This window comes from Fukomys damarensis, unplaced genomic scaffold (assembly GCF_012274545.1).
Source record: "Fukomys damarensis isolate Sample0158 unplaced genomic scaffold, DMR_v1.0_HiC HiC_scaffold_24, whole genome shotgun sequence".
Lineage (NCBI taxonomy): Eukaryota > Metazoa > Chordata > Mammalia > Rodentia > Bathyergidae > Fukomys > Fukomys damarensis.
Genome location: NW_022900936.1, coordinates 63,275,354 through 63,291,435, shown reverse-complemented (window position 1 = coordinate 63,291,435; position 16,082 = coordinate 63,275,354). Strand labels below are relative to the sequence as shown.

Genomic DNA, 16,082 nt, shown 5'->3' with positions numbered 1-16,082 from the left:
CCAGGGAAATCGTGGATTTTCATTTGTCAGGTTTCCTTAAAGCGATATGGTTACTCTGATGTTCCACTAATGATCATTTCCAGGTGGGGATGCACAGTCCCTGTAGCTTTTAAACTGCCCCACATCTCTCCCTTCTCTTGCAAAAGGAGCCATTTGTGATGCTTTTATCTCCTAGCTGAGGTTAGCAGGGCAGAAGCCTGAATCAGGTAAAAATCAGATAATTAATTACTACTGTAACATTGATTAATCCTGTATTTCAAAACAATCAATCTAATTACCAGCACTTTAGTTAAAATTAAATTACTTATATCTCTTATTCTTCAGGTCACACTGAAATTTCACCTATTTTGGCCCACTGTAGGAGAATTTCCTTAATCATAGTGACTAAAATTTTAATTAGATAATCTGGAAAACTGTCTTAAGTTTTTTCTTTTACCTACTGCTATTTTATTAATGAAAGTGAAGTTGTCTATCTGGAACAGTGATGGAAGGACAGAAGAAATGTAAGTTGGCCTAAACCCAGCAGAGGGAAGGCTGAGGGGACCAGCATTTTCCAACATCTCCCTTCAGGCTCTGGTCCCAGGCTGTGTGGCTGCCCCCACCAACAGGAAGGCAGCCTGGTGTCCCCGTTAGTGTCTTTCCCAGACTGGGTATTGAACTCGGGTCCTTGCGATTGTGAGGCAGGCAGCGGAACCACTGAGTGACTAAATTTAATATAGGCTTGATATTCTTATTTACAGGGAGAAAGAGAAATGAGAGACTAACAAAACATTCTTTGAGGCCCAAGAACCTCAGTTTTGGATAGAATGACCAAGCCTTTGGAAACTGTTTTCCTCAGAGGCACTGTCCCTCCTCTTTCCCTTGTCCGGCTCAACCCACCCCAGTCCAAGGACCATTTTCCAGACAGGACATCATTCAGTGTCCCTGAGTGTTGGCCATCTGCAGCCCCATCATGAAGGCAAAGGCAAGGGGGGAACAGCTAATATTTCCCGAGCATCTTCAATGAGCCTGATGGGTATTTTATGTACCTTCTCTCATTCAGACCTTGTCCTAGGCCTTGAGATAGGAGCCCCCTCTGCTCTGTAGATGGAAGAAAGGCTCTGAGCTATCAACCAATCACCCACTGTCACATTACCAAAATATGGTAAAGCTGGGATCCAAATTAACCCAGTTGAGGTCCAAACTCTATACACTTTCTGCAATGCTCAGGTACCTGGTAGCTCAAAATGCCATTTCTTATTATCTCTGTACAGAAAAATCCTATCCATATGAAGATGCAGCCTGAATGTCACCTCTTGTACATTTTTTCTGAAACTCTCCTGCGGGGACTGCCTCTCCCTCCTTCAGTCTTTTCTGAATATTCTTTTCATTACTTTCCAGATACCTAAGTCCTCCCTCAAGCTAAAAAGCAGGAGGAGGCTCTTGGGCTCTGCCCATCAGTGCAATTCCAGTTTCCCTTCTGAGCTCTGTGCTCCCTGAGAAAGGGGATCACGTCCCAGCAAGTTTTCTAACTCCACTGCCCCTGGTAAGCACACGAGGAAGTATGACAGAGTGCTTACAAGTGTAGATTTGTTTTTAAAAAGCTGCACTGAGGGCTGGGAATTTAGCTCAGTGGTTCTGCTACCTGACTTGCAATTGCAAGGACCCAAGTTCAATCCCTGCTACCCCCCCCAAAAAAAATCTGCATTGAAATTCTTGTTTTTACCACTTCCTTCCTATGAATTTTTGGGCAAATTACATGTTCCTCTCTAAGCGAGTGGGGATAATCCCCTTTATGGGATTGTTGGGAGAAGACAATACCAATAGAACACCTAGGACATGCCAGATGCGAAAGTACTGGAGGTACTGAAATACAAAGGTACTGCAAAAAGTAAGCTAATATCAGTTAGAAAGAGTACTGATTCACAGTAAGATACGTGTTCATTTGACTGTCAGCCAGCCTTTCCTCGGGGGTTTTCCCTATTTCTATTTTTGACGGCTCAGGTAGGGTTGTGAACAAAGAGCGCGTCCTTACTCCAGGCACAGCCCAGACTCAGGCCTGGCCCATCTCTCCACTGTATGGCCGGGCAACAGGGATTGGGTCAAAGCTGGACAGGTGACTCAAGCACAGCCAATCAGAGTCCTTCCTGCATATAACATAGGAAGTGGAAGAGAGAGGCTCTGTCTCATTGCTAGGATTGCTAGTCATACTCTTCTGCGGGTATGAGGTAGAACTAAGGGATGGATACATGAAGAATCAGTGAGTCTGGAAGAGCTGAATCTTCACTGCCAGCTCTTTAGCTCCACATGCCATTCTACAATCTTTTCCTACTGCATTCTATGAGCAAATAAAATAAGATTTATTAAGTTCTAGCTGTATACTATATACTTTTTTGAGAGCATTACGTGTATTGACTAACTTAATAATCATAGCAAACTTATGGAAAAGGTGTGATTATGAACAACATCATTTCATTTTATAGTTTAGGAAACGGAGGCACAGCGTGGTTATGTTAACTTGCTGAAGATCATACAGCTAAACAGCGGAGCCTGGATTTGTACTCAGCCTGGATGTGGAGTCCATAGTCCTAACCCCTTCACCACACTGTTTTGAAATCTCTATTTATAAGCAAGTTCAAGCCTGGTTTTTAGCTCCTGCAGTGGACAAAACCTCATTTCCTACTGTACCTGCAGAAGTCTCAGCTCCCAGTGGCTTCTCCTCTTCGTGCCAGCTTCCACTCTCTGAGCCCTGGAAGGAAAACTCTTCCAGGCTGGAGAGGGACTGCATCTCCTTGGGGGGTGTTCGGCATGGGGTGCTGTTGGTGCTGATAACTGCAGATACTCGGAGTGGCACAGACACTGCAAAGGGCTCAGAGATATTGAGCACCTTGCGCTGGTGATGCGGTGAGGGCTCCATTTGGAAGCGGCTGCTGGTGAAGATGGATTTGCTGGGGCTGTCGCTTGAGGTGTAGAACATCCCCAGCATCTTTGGGGCTGCTTGCTCAGTTTCAGGATCCTCTATAGGTCGGAACACCTTCAGCTGCTCAGGTGGGGCCCGGACCTGAGAGCCCTGGAGTTGGCTTCGGTCACCAGTCACATCAAAGCCCCCCTCGGCCCCTGAAGGAGTTCCCTCCTGGCCCCATTCAACCTCCTGCTTGCTGAGGTCACAGGAGCTGCCAGGGCTGGTCGAGTGCAATTTCGTGGCTGGAATGAAAAAGCCACCAGTAGTGACTGTTCGACTGAAATTCCCTTTGGTTTCTTTTCCTAGTGAAAAAGAACAGGGACAATGGTCAGCAGCCTAGGCGTGCACACCGCTACAGGCCTCCTGGGAAGGGCAGGCACAGGGCATCTAAATGTAGAAAGTGGTGGCAGTGTCATAAGGGTGTGGACAGCCTAGTGAAGATGGGTGCATAACACTGTGAGAAAGAATTTTCTCACATGTACAGAATTTTGGCCTGATGCTCTTAACCATGGCTGGTGTGCGGTGTGTCAGTTTTAACACCACAGGGAGAGCATCTACCAAGCATCAAATGTAGGCGGTGAAAAAAACACACAGATGGGGGATGGCAAAATGGTGTTTGCTCAAAATGAAGAAGACAAAAGGGGCAAAAATAACAGAATCTTGTTTCATTTTTAAAACTTTAAAACCTACTGTTGCATGTGTTCTCTAGAAGACAGATCCAGACAGGGTTTGATTTCCCACCAAGGAAACCAATGCTATCCTCAGACCTTTTCCTCCTTTTCCCTTGCCTCATCCTGTTGACTCAGAGAGTGAAAAACTATGAATGTGAATTAACTACATGTTAGAGAGCGCAGTAGTGAGGAGCAAGTTCTTGACTGACTTAGAAGAGAAAGCCAAGAAGAGAGACCTCTGTATGGAGTAAGTAGGCTGAGAGATGGCATGTGAGTTGCCAGGAATCCGGTAATAACTTCAAACTTGGCACTTGGCACTGAGCTTACATAGCACCTTATATAATTTTTTTTGTTTTGCTTTGTTTTGGTATCCGGGATTGAACTCAGGTCCTTGTGCTTGCGAGGCAGGCGGTGGAACCACTGAGCTAAATCCTTGGCCCCATTACATAGTATTATAGTTACCATTCTTAATAGTTATCTCCTGGAACACATGAGGAGGCTGAGACAGAGTCTAGGTGACCCACCCAGCACCCACATAAGTCACAGATACTAGATCTTGGCCTACTAAACCATACAAGAACTTTCCTAAGAGGCTTCGCAACCAAAGCAAATGGATGAATATAAACATTTGAAAAAAAGCTAAAAGTATCAAGACAGCTTACAAAGATCTCACCGAGTATTTTATAGGTTTCACTTTTTAAAAAATTATTATTAGTACATTTGCAGTACATAATTTTTTAAAAAGTTGTTCTAAATATCTCCTGTATTGACTCAGGCTGCCTCATTTATCAAAGAGAAAAATGGCTTGTATTTAAGGGATTAGTAAAGCCACAGAGTAAATATACAAGGGGCTATCAAGACATACAGTGAATGTTTATATACCAAAATTATTACAGTAAAAGATACTTTGTCACTCCCGCCCCCTCAAAATACTCTCCCTTGCTTTGAACCTACTGGCCCATTTTTCTTGCCACTTTAAGTAGTTCTGGAATTCCTTTTTCATGGACGTCTTTATGAGGTTTGATCAAAAATACTGTGAATGAATGCTGTGGCTAAGTACCATCCAACTGGAAGGCAGGCTCCTGAAAACATAGCGTCCCCCTCAACCTTATTCACAGGATATATAGCATCATGTGATTTCTGGCTCTTCCCCAAAGTCAAAATAACCAGGAAAGGTAAACATTTTGATTTCAGGATATCCAGGGGCCAGGAAGGTGTAACTCCAGACAGTCATGGAAAAGGAATTCTGGAACAGCTTCAGAAAGCGGCAAGAATGAAGGGATGTGTGTTTGAAGCAAGTAGGAGTATTTTGATGAGTTTTGATTAGTGACAATGTGATTTTTTTACTGCAATTTGCAATATTTAAACATTCACCATAGTTTTTTTAAAAATTATACTTAATTATAATTATTCTTTTAATTATAAGAGAGTTTGAACAGTCTGCATGCAGGGAAGCTCTTTGCCTTGTGACTTATTGGTTACTTAACAAAAATAGAAGAGAGAGATGCAGACAAGTCAGCCCTTAACCCAAGCGTCATGAGTACAAATGAGATTATGTGTTGTTTTGGTGATGGTGGCTACGCCATGTGCAACTGCGCATACACAACATGCAACACGCAACACAGCATATCGTGCACCAACTACACTCGCCCAACGCAAGTAGGCGCCTAGTAAAGGTTTACTGATAGATAAAAACCGTGAGGTACACAGGGGAAAACACAAGGTAGAATTCAGTACTTGACTCTTTCTGCCCAGGCCGCATCCACTTTTAGTTCTCAGGTGTTGACCTTTTACCTGGCTCAGGTTTCAATGAAAAGTAACTGTGCTTCCTGGCTGTGGCTAGAGGAAGGCTGGAGGAAGAGGAAGGCTCTTGACGCCTTGCTGGTGGTAGAGTAAGGGAGGATATGGCAAGAGCTGTGAGAAACCCTCGATCTCGGGAGAGATTGGGCCTGGGTGATCATGCATGATCACAGCCACGGGTGAGCAGCTGGCAAGTGTGGGTGAGCTCTGGTCTCCAGCAAAGTGCCCAGTTCAGAAACTGTAAAACCTCACCTTCCACGGGCACTGAGCAGAGGGAGTCCATGCTCTTAGCTGGTCGGATAGCAGCCTTTTCCACTAAAGACAAAGGAAAAAAAATATCCCTGATGAATGCATATTAAGAGTATTCAGAATACTAGGTCAGGCTGTAAGCACACAAGAGAAATTTCTTTAGGTAAGTTTTTCAAGCATTTATAATTTACCCCTTTGGAAACATATCCTCCCTCCCCACCATCCTCTCTCTGACAGAATCTTGCTATATTGCCGAGCCTGGCCTTTAACTCAGGACCTTCCTGCCTCAGTCTCCTGAGTGCTGGGAGGATTAGAGGTATATATCAGAGCACCCTGCTGTTCCTAATTTCTTAATGAGTATGACCTTTTAAAAACAAGGTAATGATAGATCAAAGCTTTATCAAAATTTTACAGATAAAGGTAGATTTCGATTTTGTCCAGTGGCTATGAGTAACTGAGTCCTGAGCCCAGTTTAATTGTATAAAAATATTCAAGGATGAGCCCAAGGGGCCCCATTGGGCAAGAGAGCAGGATTTGTGACTGCAGCCATCTGTCGGTGCCCAGGAATTAGGTTCACAGGTTCAGTGGGAGTTGGGGAGCCAGAACCCCTTCTCCCCATGTACATACATTTCTACTCCTGGAAGGGTGCGAATGGATGGTTTCTCCAATGATTTAACTCACCAACCTCATCCTGGTTCAGATCCCAAGCAAACCAAACCTGTTCTGAGTACCTACTATGTGCATGGGAATCCTCTGTACATCTTTGTAAGGTGCTATAGAGGGGTTTTAGGAAAGAGTATAGTTAGACACTGCTATGCTTCATCTGGATCCCACAAAAGCTCATGTGCTGGAGTCTCAAATCCTCAGTTCTAGGTGGGACCTAGTGGCAGGTGTTTGGGTGATGTGGGTGGGGCCCTGATGACTGGATTAGCGCCTTTCTTGAAGAAAGTGCTTAGTTATCACAAGAATTTGGCCCCCCTTTCTCTCTTCTGTACTGATTTGCCTTCATCCATTTCTACCATGAGCTGAAGCAATATAAGGCTTTCACCGAAAGCCAAGTGAATGCCAGTGGCATAATCTTGGACTTCCCAGCCTCTAGAACTGTGATCCAAAATAAACCCCTGTTCTTTATAAGTCACTTGTCTCACAATTCTGTTATAGCAACAGAAAACAGACTAAGATGGGCATGTTCACACACCTTCTCTTTTCAGGGACCTGGACAGGCTTGGAGGTAGTTCGTTGTAGGTCCCACTTACTAGGAGAAAGAGGGCAACTGAGAACCCAGCAGAGCCCCAGCATGAGCAACACTAAGGTAACTCTGGGCTCACACAGATCCCAACCTACCACTTCGGGGCCATGTGACCTCAAATAAACAGCTGACTTTTCCCTTACTTCAGATTTCTGACAGTAAAATGAGGAAAATACATCTGGTGTGAGGACTAAGTGAGAAATGACTCTAGTGTCATTATGTTGCACTAAGCTGGGAGAGAGGAAGTACTCAGTAAAAGACAATGTTGTTGACTGTTGCTATTCAGGACCCACCCGGGCTCCGCAACAAAGAGGGAGAGGGAGATGATTCTACAGAAGCAGTCTGAGCTGGCCCGAATCCAAATGGACCCTAACTCACACTTGTTTTTGTTCTTCCTTTAAAGTTCTCCAGCTTTTTCCTCCTTGTTGCAAACCCTGCTCCTCCTAGGGAGCACTGACCTGGTCCACTGGCCTCTTCAGCCTAGTGATTCTCTCTGAGTGGGGCAGCCGCAGGAGGGTGCCGTCATCTTCCCTCAGACCCTGGCATGGGCAGTGCTTGGCTCACCCTCCTGCCTTTCAGGAGCATACCGGAGTTCTTACCCTTAGAAAAGCTGCTATTTCTACAAGTTTAGAAACTGATTTATTATCTTAAATTGTCTGGCTGGCGCCCCTTTGTCTGTGTATTCTGAGACGTGCTTTGCTTTTGTTTCCAGGATCTGCATTTCTGACCTTCTCTGGTTTGCATTTGTTGACCTAGGGGCAAAGACTAGGTGACCCAGAGTGTCACAGAGGGGGAGTAGTTCTCTCTGGGGAGCCCTGAGGTCCACCTTTGGTGTTGGATCCTTTCTCCTTCTCCCCCTCCTCCTTCTTCCTTTTCTTTCTGTCTGTCTCAGAGCTCTGCCAGTTTGGTGAATTCTCTGTCTGGTTAGTGTGTTTGTTAAGATCTCAGGGCAGTGGGCTGGGGATTTAGCTCAGTGGTTTGGTGGGCTGCCTTGCAAGCACAAGGACCGGAGTTCAATCCCCGGTACCCCCACCCCCCCAAAAAAAGATCTCAGGGCAGTGACTTTCAATTTGGCTGGAGAGCAGAGTCACTGGGGGAGCTTATAAAGCATGACAAACTCTCACCTTGCCACTCACACCTGAGGTGAAACTGCTGTGGTGGTGACCGTTCCTGTGGGCAACTCCTGATATATGGACACTGGATGTCCTGTGAGTTTACAAACACTTGGTCTAGCCCCTTGGATTTGTTCCTTTTGAAAGCCACATGGGGGTGGAAATGTTTCTAAGCCAAGATCAAGGCAAATCATTTATTTCATTTTTGCTCATTTGTTTTGTTCTGTTAGCTTTTGATGTTTTATTACAGGCGAGCCTCTTGCATTGACACTGCTGTATCACTGATTCTGTAACTGAAATTCTCCCTCTGATGTACTTAATCGATCTCTTATTATAGAGCAAAAGTTTCTTGTCAGGTACTCTTCCCTTCCATTCTGTTTTGAGAATCTCAATTTTTTTATTTATGTCTATTCTGCCAAACGCTAGCAACCTGTCTTCTTCATCTGGGCTATCTTCACATTTTGTGAAAGATATGTTTCCCTGTCCTGTGAATGTTATAGATCGATACAGAATCTACTTTCCTTTGTCCTTCTCATGGAGCTCTTGCACTTCTTATGTGTCATTTCAGATCGACTCAGAAGCCCAGCCTCAGCCAATCAGCATACAGCACTGCTTTGGCCATAGAGACTCACACAACCCGGCCATGGGAGCCATTCTTAGAAAAAATCAGTGGAAATGATGTTCTTTCTCTTTAGACATCGTGACAGCCAAAGGCAAAACCTTTGCCACAGCAAAATAAGCCAGTGTGCGGAGGAAGCTGGCCCACAGGAGGGCACAGCTGAGGAAAATGGAATGGAGACAACACCACTGTATTAAATCATGCCAGAAGCCTTCCCGAGATCCAGATGTCCAGCTATAGAAGCCACTAAATTCTCTTCTTGCATGAGTCACTTGGATTTGCTGTTATTTAGAGCATCAATCATTGTAACTGCTGTGTGCTGTGGTGTCCTTCATTACTCTAATTGAGAAATAGGGAGATTTCTAACATCTGTACCTTTTGACCCTTGGCATAGAATTATCACTGGTTTTGAGGAAAGTCCTTAAAAATACCCCTTCTCATTTCTCCTACAGGAATTAGTTTCTACCTAATATTTATTAAAAATTCCAAACAATCAGAAAAGTTGGACTTTTAAACCTAATAGCTATTGACCTAACAATTATTGACATTTTCCACATATTTGCTTCATCTACGTTCTATCTACATCTACCTACCTATATTTCACTGAATTATTTGAAAGTGAGCTTCAATATTTTAGACTTTAATTTGCTTTATTTATTTTTATATCTATATCTGTATCTATCTGCTTACCTACATTTCAATGAATTATTTGAAAGTGACTTTCAGTATTCTGACTTCATTCTCCAATACTTCAACTTTAGTGTATGTTTTCTAAGAACCATTAACACAATATAAAAATTTATACTCCCTTAATATCATCTGATATTCAATCCATATCCACATTTTCCTTATCTGTCTCTAAGACTGCCTTTTTTTTTCCAGCATGCATCTTTTATTTATTTTTTTAAATTAAGTTTATTGGTACAATCTAGGTATACAATACAGTTACATTCATCATTGGGATCTTGTACCTTTACATAACAGGTCTTAATTCTCATTTTTTCCCCTTGTCCCTGCCCTCCCTTCACCCCCTCCTCCCCTCCCCATTTACAAACACTTTATTTCCATTTTTTCAGTTTCTCGTATTTTTTTCCTCTCCCTTATTACCTTTCCCCCACCCTTCCCACTTTCCCTACACCTTTAGCCCTTTACTTCCTACTTCACATTATTAATTATCTCATTAGGATCCATCCTGTGTACTATTATAGTTTTCCACACCAGAGAAACTATTTGGTATTTCAGTTAAAGAAATCTCTGTATGAACATTAAAAATAGGGAATCCTAAAATAAGACTGCCTTTTTTGTAGCTTCCTTTTTTCAGTCCAGGACCCAGTCCAAGTTTACTCATTGGATTTGTATATTTACCTTTTACAACTTGTTTTTCACAATCATTGCCCTCATTTTAAAAAAGCCATACTTTGAATCTGTAATACTAAATAAATCATTGCGGGAAATTTCCTTGGTCTCCTCTTTCCTGACATAATGTTCAGCTGGATTGGTTAGATTCTTCCTTGCACAGTGGTTCCTTCGTTTCTTTCTTGCATCGATTTCTATTCATTACTTAGAAATAAATTCCATGGGGGAATCATGCCCCCGAGGGAGAAGGAGCAGATTTTCTTTATAGAAGAATTTCAACGACTAGGAAAAGACCATTTGGAAAAATCACAGTAGTACCTGTTGTAGGCAAGAACTCATTCACTGATGCTAAAATTCATGACTGATAACACTTTAATCAAGTGACCAAAGTCAATTTCACAAACAATAAGATACTGACATTAGGTGTCTCTTGATACTACACAATGAGCAGGAATAACATGACTTCCATAGAATTCCTGTAAAAATTTGTAGCCTCAGTTTAACCACGAGAAAATATTAGGCAAACTCACAGTGAAGCACAATTCTACAAAATAAATTACCAGTACTCTTCCAAAGTATCAAGATAAGGGAGACTAAGGAACTGTCCTAGAGTAGAGGAGATTTGACAGCCAAATGCAATCTGGGCTCCTGGATTAAATCCTCGACTAGAAGAAAGGAAAATCAGTGGCACAATTGGTCAAGTACGGATGAGGATGTACATTAAGCTGGGCGAGGTGGCTCACATCTGTAATCCCCACTGCTCAGGAGGACTCTATAAGTTTGAGGTTAGCCTGGGCAATTTAGTCACTTTGTCTAAAATTAAAAGGGCTGGGAATGTAGCTCAGGGAAAAAGTGGATGTCTAGCATGTGTTAAGGCCTTGGATTCAACCATCAGCACAGTTAAATAAAAAGGTTTTATTAATGTTTTTTTTGGCTGAGATAGTTGTATTGCCATTATGAAGATGTTAGCCTTAAGAGAAGCTGCATGAAGGGTATACAGGTTCTCTGTAAGCAAAAAAAAAAAAAAAAAAAATTATTATTTTTATTATTATTATATTTTAAAAGATTTACTGGTTGAGAAATTTCTCTTTCAGGGCTAGGACTAGTGATTTTCTTTCTTTATTTTTGGGGGGATAATAAGGTTGAACACAGGGTTTTCACACTGAGCTACAATCCATAGCCCCTTTTACACTTTTTTTTTTTTTTTTTTTTTTTTTGGTACCTACAAGGGATTGAACTCAGGACTTTGTACTCGCGAGGCAGGTACAGTGCCACTGAGCTAAATCCCCAGCCCGCCTTTTACAATATTTTCATTCTGAGACAGAATCTCCCTAAGTCACTAAATTGACCAGCCTGGGTTCAAACTTATGATTCTCCTTCCTCAGCCTCCAGAGTGCTGGGATTTCACGTGTGTACCACCATGCCTGGCAGAGCTAGAGATTTTGATGCAATCAAATGAAACATTTAGGAAACAGACCTAGAAAAGAAAACGTTTGCACCAGAAGCTGTAGCTCCTATCACTTCTTACCTGAGAGCCTTTGTCCTCTCACAAACACACTCCCATTTCTACTCAGCTTCGATTTGGAGTCTGACCCAGAACGGCCCAGGTTAAATATAGATTTCCACTTCTTTGATTTGCTGGAAAGCTTTCTCCTAAAAGAGCCAAACGGTAAAAGGTTAGTTTAACCTGTCACTTCTAGGGAACTTTTACGTTGAAGAAGATGATTTGAATCATGTTCTTAGTAAAGGATAGTCCTGGCGTTTCAGGAAATTCCCCCATACAATCCAAAGGAAGCCCCTCTCACCCTGACTTGGGGTGTTCCAGGTGGCCAAACAAGGCTATTTTGAGTCAGAGAAAAGATCCCTTTCCCCAGAGCCAGAGCCAAAGCTGTCTATTAAAGGTAGGAGTGGAGCAAACAGAGGTAGGTTTGGTGGGAGGCTCAAAGGTCATATGAGATCACACGGTTCTGAATTCTCGTAAAAGCTACAGTCCTGGCTTTTCAAAGATACCAGTACTTTTTAGAGGAATAAACACTAGAGAGCACAGACCCCAGTCCTGCTTTGTCCTCTGCATGGTGGTCACACTTTGGAACATACACTGGTGAGGTGAGGGCTGGGGAGACTTTCATGGACTGAAAAGGAGGGAGAGAAAGAGCGGGAGGAGTGGCTTGGTGTGCTGGGGTGGGCTCAGTGGTCATGGGGGAGAAATGCAGAGGGCGGCCAGTGTGCCCCAGCTTTGTCTCCTACCAGCTACCTGAGTGAGAGGGGACAGCACCAAGGTGGGTCAGAACCCACTAGGGGTCACCACCGAGGCAAGCCTTGCGGCCATCAGGTCTACCACCAAACCTCGGAAAGTTCCAGGGTGGAACTCTATAACCTGAAGTCCCACAAAGGGTCTTTTCTCTAATGAGCTTCCATAGAACATCCAGATCTTAAGCGCCCACGTGTGTGGTACTGGATTAAATACAGGGCCTTCTCATTGAGCTATATTCCCGGCCCTTTCGATTTTTTTCTTAAAAGTTTTTATGATAGGTTCACACAAAGTTGGTAAGTTGCCTGGGCTGGGCTCAAACTTGTGATTTTTCTGCCTCAGCCTGCTGGAGTGTTGGGATTGCATGTGTGCACCACTAACTCCAGGCTGTCTCAGTTGTCTTTATGATCAATCTGAAATAGATCCGAGTGCCTGGAGGTTTCCTTTGGTCTTGCCCTATGTTCATTTTTAGCACTTGGCCTTGGAGTGTGCTTTCTAGGGCGGCAGGGCTTGGGGTAAGGTGTACTTCAGCTGTAGCTGAAAGCATAAAGAAAATGCACTTGATGTTTCCTCCATGGAATTCTCCCTGATCTCCAGGAAGGAATGTTATTCTCCACTGATCAGGGAGCACTGTGGGCTTGGTTCCAGGTTCTCCCACTGCTGGAGCACGCAGTGTGACAGTGCAGGGCGACAGCCCTCATCCTGCCTCCCCAGAAGGAAACAGCCCACGCCGTGGGGAGGACACCGACATGAGCTACATGTTTTCACGTCTCTCAGCTGCCAGGCCGACACCTCCCAGGAGATGACGCCTGCTCCAGTCACTGCCTCTTCCAGAGAGGTTTCAGAGAGGGGTGGACAGAGAAAAAGTGCAGTGGAGAGGGTTGGAAGGAAGAACAGGGACAGAACACATCCTACTGACACGGAGGGTGCTTGGTTTGCTTTGGAGGGAGGCACAGCTCGATAGGCTGTGAAGAGGAGAGGCGCCGAGGTGTGTCCCGTGTGTGCTCCGTCTAGGGGCACTAACTGTCGATTTGCACTCGTCCAGAGTTTCATCTCTGTGCCTCTTGTAATGGGGAAAGGGGGTGGAGGCTCAAGCAGAGGAGGTCAGGTTTTTGTTTTTGTAAATTTCCTTTTGTAAGGAAAGAAGTCAAGGATTTTAGTCGTGACTTGTGATGAGATCCCTGTGAACCCCATCCCCATCCTAGGGCTTGGGGGCTATGGCAGTAGACAGGTGGTCTCAGTGACTCTGGGGTGGTAGTGAAGGCGCTGCCACTGGTGTGAGTGAGTGGTGGAGACCGTCCCTGGTCTTTTGCAATTTCCTCGGCAGCCCACCACATTGGTGGGCATCCCCAGCCCACATCATGGCCCTGAGATGATACTCTGCTCCTCTCTCCTCTCTGCCCACGCATCCCCTGGAAACTACAGGAATGCATTTACTTGTTGTCTGGTAACTCCAGGACAGTGTGGAAGAGGGTGCCCATGGGGGCAACAATCTCGGGCAAGCTGTTCTCTCTCCTTTCTTTTCGAGCTGGGTGGTTCATAGCCAGGCTGCGGGCCTGAGCCTCCTCCAAGCTCACCAGCTTCATGGGAAGGGACAGGGCAGGCAGAGTGAGGCTCTTCATCATGGGCTGGTTTCCTGTAAGGGAAAGAGAAGAGCTCAGTCCAGGAGGAGGCCACTCTCCTGGTTCCAGCGGGCTCTCCGGGCACAGCCCTCTGGCTTGGCCTCTTGATAGGGGTGATGTTGACTTGAGTTTCTCTTGGACATTGTGGCACCCGGGGCTAAGGCTGCATCCAGAAAACTGGCAATTTTGCTGAGTGTGATAACACAGGCCTGGAATGCCAACACTCTGGGAGGCTGAGTCAGGAAGATTACAAGTCTCAGCCCAGCCAGAGCAACTTAGTGACTTAGCAAGACCCTGACTCAAAATAAAAAATAAAAAAAGGGTTGAAGATGTAGCTCAGTATGAAGGCCTTGGGTTCAATCCTAATATCACGTACACACACACATACACACACACACACACATGCACACACACACGCGCATGTGCGTACACATGTGTGCAAAATTAGCATCTCCCCCAAAATAGGGGCCTCAGGAGGAAACTATATTTCTGGTACTTTCCAGCCTTCCACAGAGAGTCCATCCATCCATCCTTCCAATAAATACCTACAGAACACTTATGTGATCCAGAATAACAGCAGTGGATCTTCACTCCCCCAAATTCTGCCTGGTGCTTTGGCCAGATGGGACTGTCTGTCCAGGCACAGAGGTGGCCTAACCAACTGGGTAAGGCAGGAGTTGGCCCTTCCTCCCTACAGCTGGAGAAGACGTGCTCCAAAGCAGTTGACGGCTGGAGCCTCTATTTACCCTAGAACCCGGAGGCTTCACTATCTCTGCAGGAAAGCACATCTGACACACTACACTATTACTGGTCATCTAGTGGACAGAGCTAACCACTCCTGCTCTACGGAAGTGGAAATAATAATCAGTGATGTAAAACATTCTCTCTTTTCTACATCAGTTGTTCTTTTTTGGGGGAGGCGCAGTTCTGGAGCAGTGTCTCGCTATGTAGTACGGACTGGCCTTGAACTTGCTCTGTAGCCCAGGCAGGTTTTGAACTCAGAGTCCTCTTACCTCAGCCTCCTCCTGAGTGCTGGAATTATAGGCATTTGCCACTATACTCAGCTCATCAGTGGTTCTTAATTTGGGGTGATTTTGCATATTACCTTCTCCCCATTTCAGCAAAGGACATTTGGCAATGTCTGGAGGCATTTTTGGTTGTCACATATGTGTGAGTGCTCCTGGAACCTAGTAGCAGAAGCCAGGAAAGCTGTTAAACATCACACAATGCACAGAATAGAGTTCCACAACGGAAGTTATCTGGCACTAGACATCAATAGTGGTGATGTTGAGAGAATCTGATTTAAGTCAAAAAACCAAAAAAAGTTTAATTTTGCTTCTGTTTAGTCTTTGGGCACCCTGCCTGCTATCTGTGACTTCTGAAAGGTGTGATGAGACTTGGTAATTTGGACCAACTGGGATTGCAAGATTTTTTTTTTTTTTTTTTACCAAGATCATTTTAGGTACAGAGACTCTCCTTGTTGTTAAAAGGAAGCAAAACCACTAACAAAGGCCTGTGGACAATAGACACAGATGTGAATGTCAGGAGTTTCTAGTGGGGATAAGCATGGTGGTCATTCTGGAGGACTGTAGTTAAATACATCTTGTGATCCTGAAACTCTTTCAATACGGTTTCTGACCTTAACCCAGTTTTCCAACTTAACTTAAAGGATATTTTAAAAACTGTTTAAATTGAATTTACTTCCATTAAGATGTGTTATGGACATGTACCAACTCCCCAAGATGAATGTAATCATTTTATACTGCAGATGCATACTAATGAAAACACTTTAAAATTAAAAATAATAAAATAAATGTAATTTACTTGTAATACTTTTCATAGATATTATTTTTGTCACCTTAAAACACCGAATCCCTGTGAGAACGGCTGGGACAAGAGGGGGAAGAACAGAAACAGTGCGGTCAGGAGTCTGGGCGCTAGTACTCACATCTGCCGTAGCTCCAGGCTCCAGAGGAAGCTGGATCGAGTCCCACCCATCGTCTCTGCTCAGGTGTCTCTGACCTCGCATTTCCAGACTGAACCTGTGACTTAGCCACCTCACTTTAGAGGGGCACCCACTCTATCCTCCATGTCAGTGGATGGCACCAGGGTCCACCGCACTGCGCAAGCCAGACCCTGGAGAAGTGTTTTATATTCATGCCCTTCCTCAATACTTCGCCCTCCCAATGTGGATTGTTTTTTTTTTTTTTTT

General features: G+C 44.3%; 1 protein-coding gene across 5 annotated transcripts in view; it reads right to left on the bottom strand.

Moving 5' to 3' along the window:
* Arhgap31 (Rho GTPase activating protein 31) overlaps positions 1 to 16,082 on the bottom strand; it is a 130,928-nt gene that overhangs the window by 13,929 nt on the left and 100,917 nt on the right. For 4 of the 5 annotated variants that reach the window (XM_010630038.3, XM_010630039.3, XM_010630041.3 and 1 more), the window contains 4 exons: positions 13,686 to 13,884; positions 11,526 to 11,650; positions 5,665 to 5,727; positions 2,668 to 3,243 (listed from right to left, as the gene is read on the bottom strand). In XM_010630038.3, coding sequence (XP_010628340.1) covers positions 2,668 to 3,243; positions 5,665 to 5,727; positions 11,526 to 11,650; positions 13,686 to 13,884 — 963 coding nt within the window. The remainder of the gene's footprint in view (positions 1 to 2,667; positions 3,244 to 5,664; positions 5,728 to 11,525; positions 11,651 to 13,685; positions 13,885 to 16,082) is intronic. The other variant, XM_010630040.3, reaches the window with a different exon arrangement.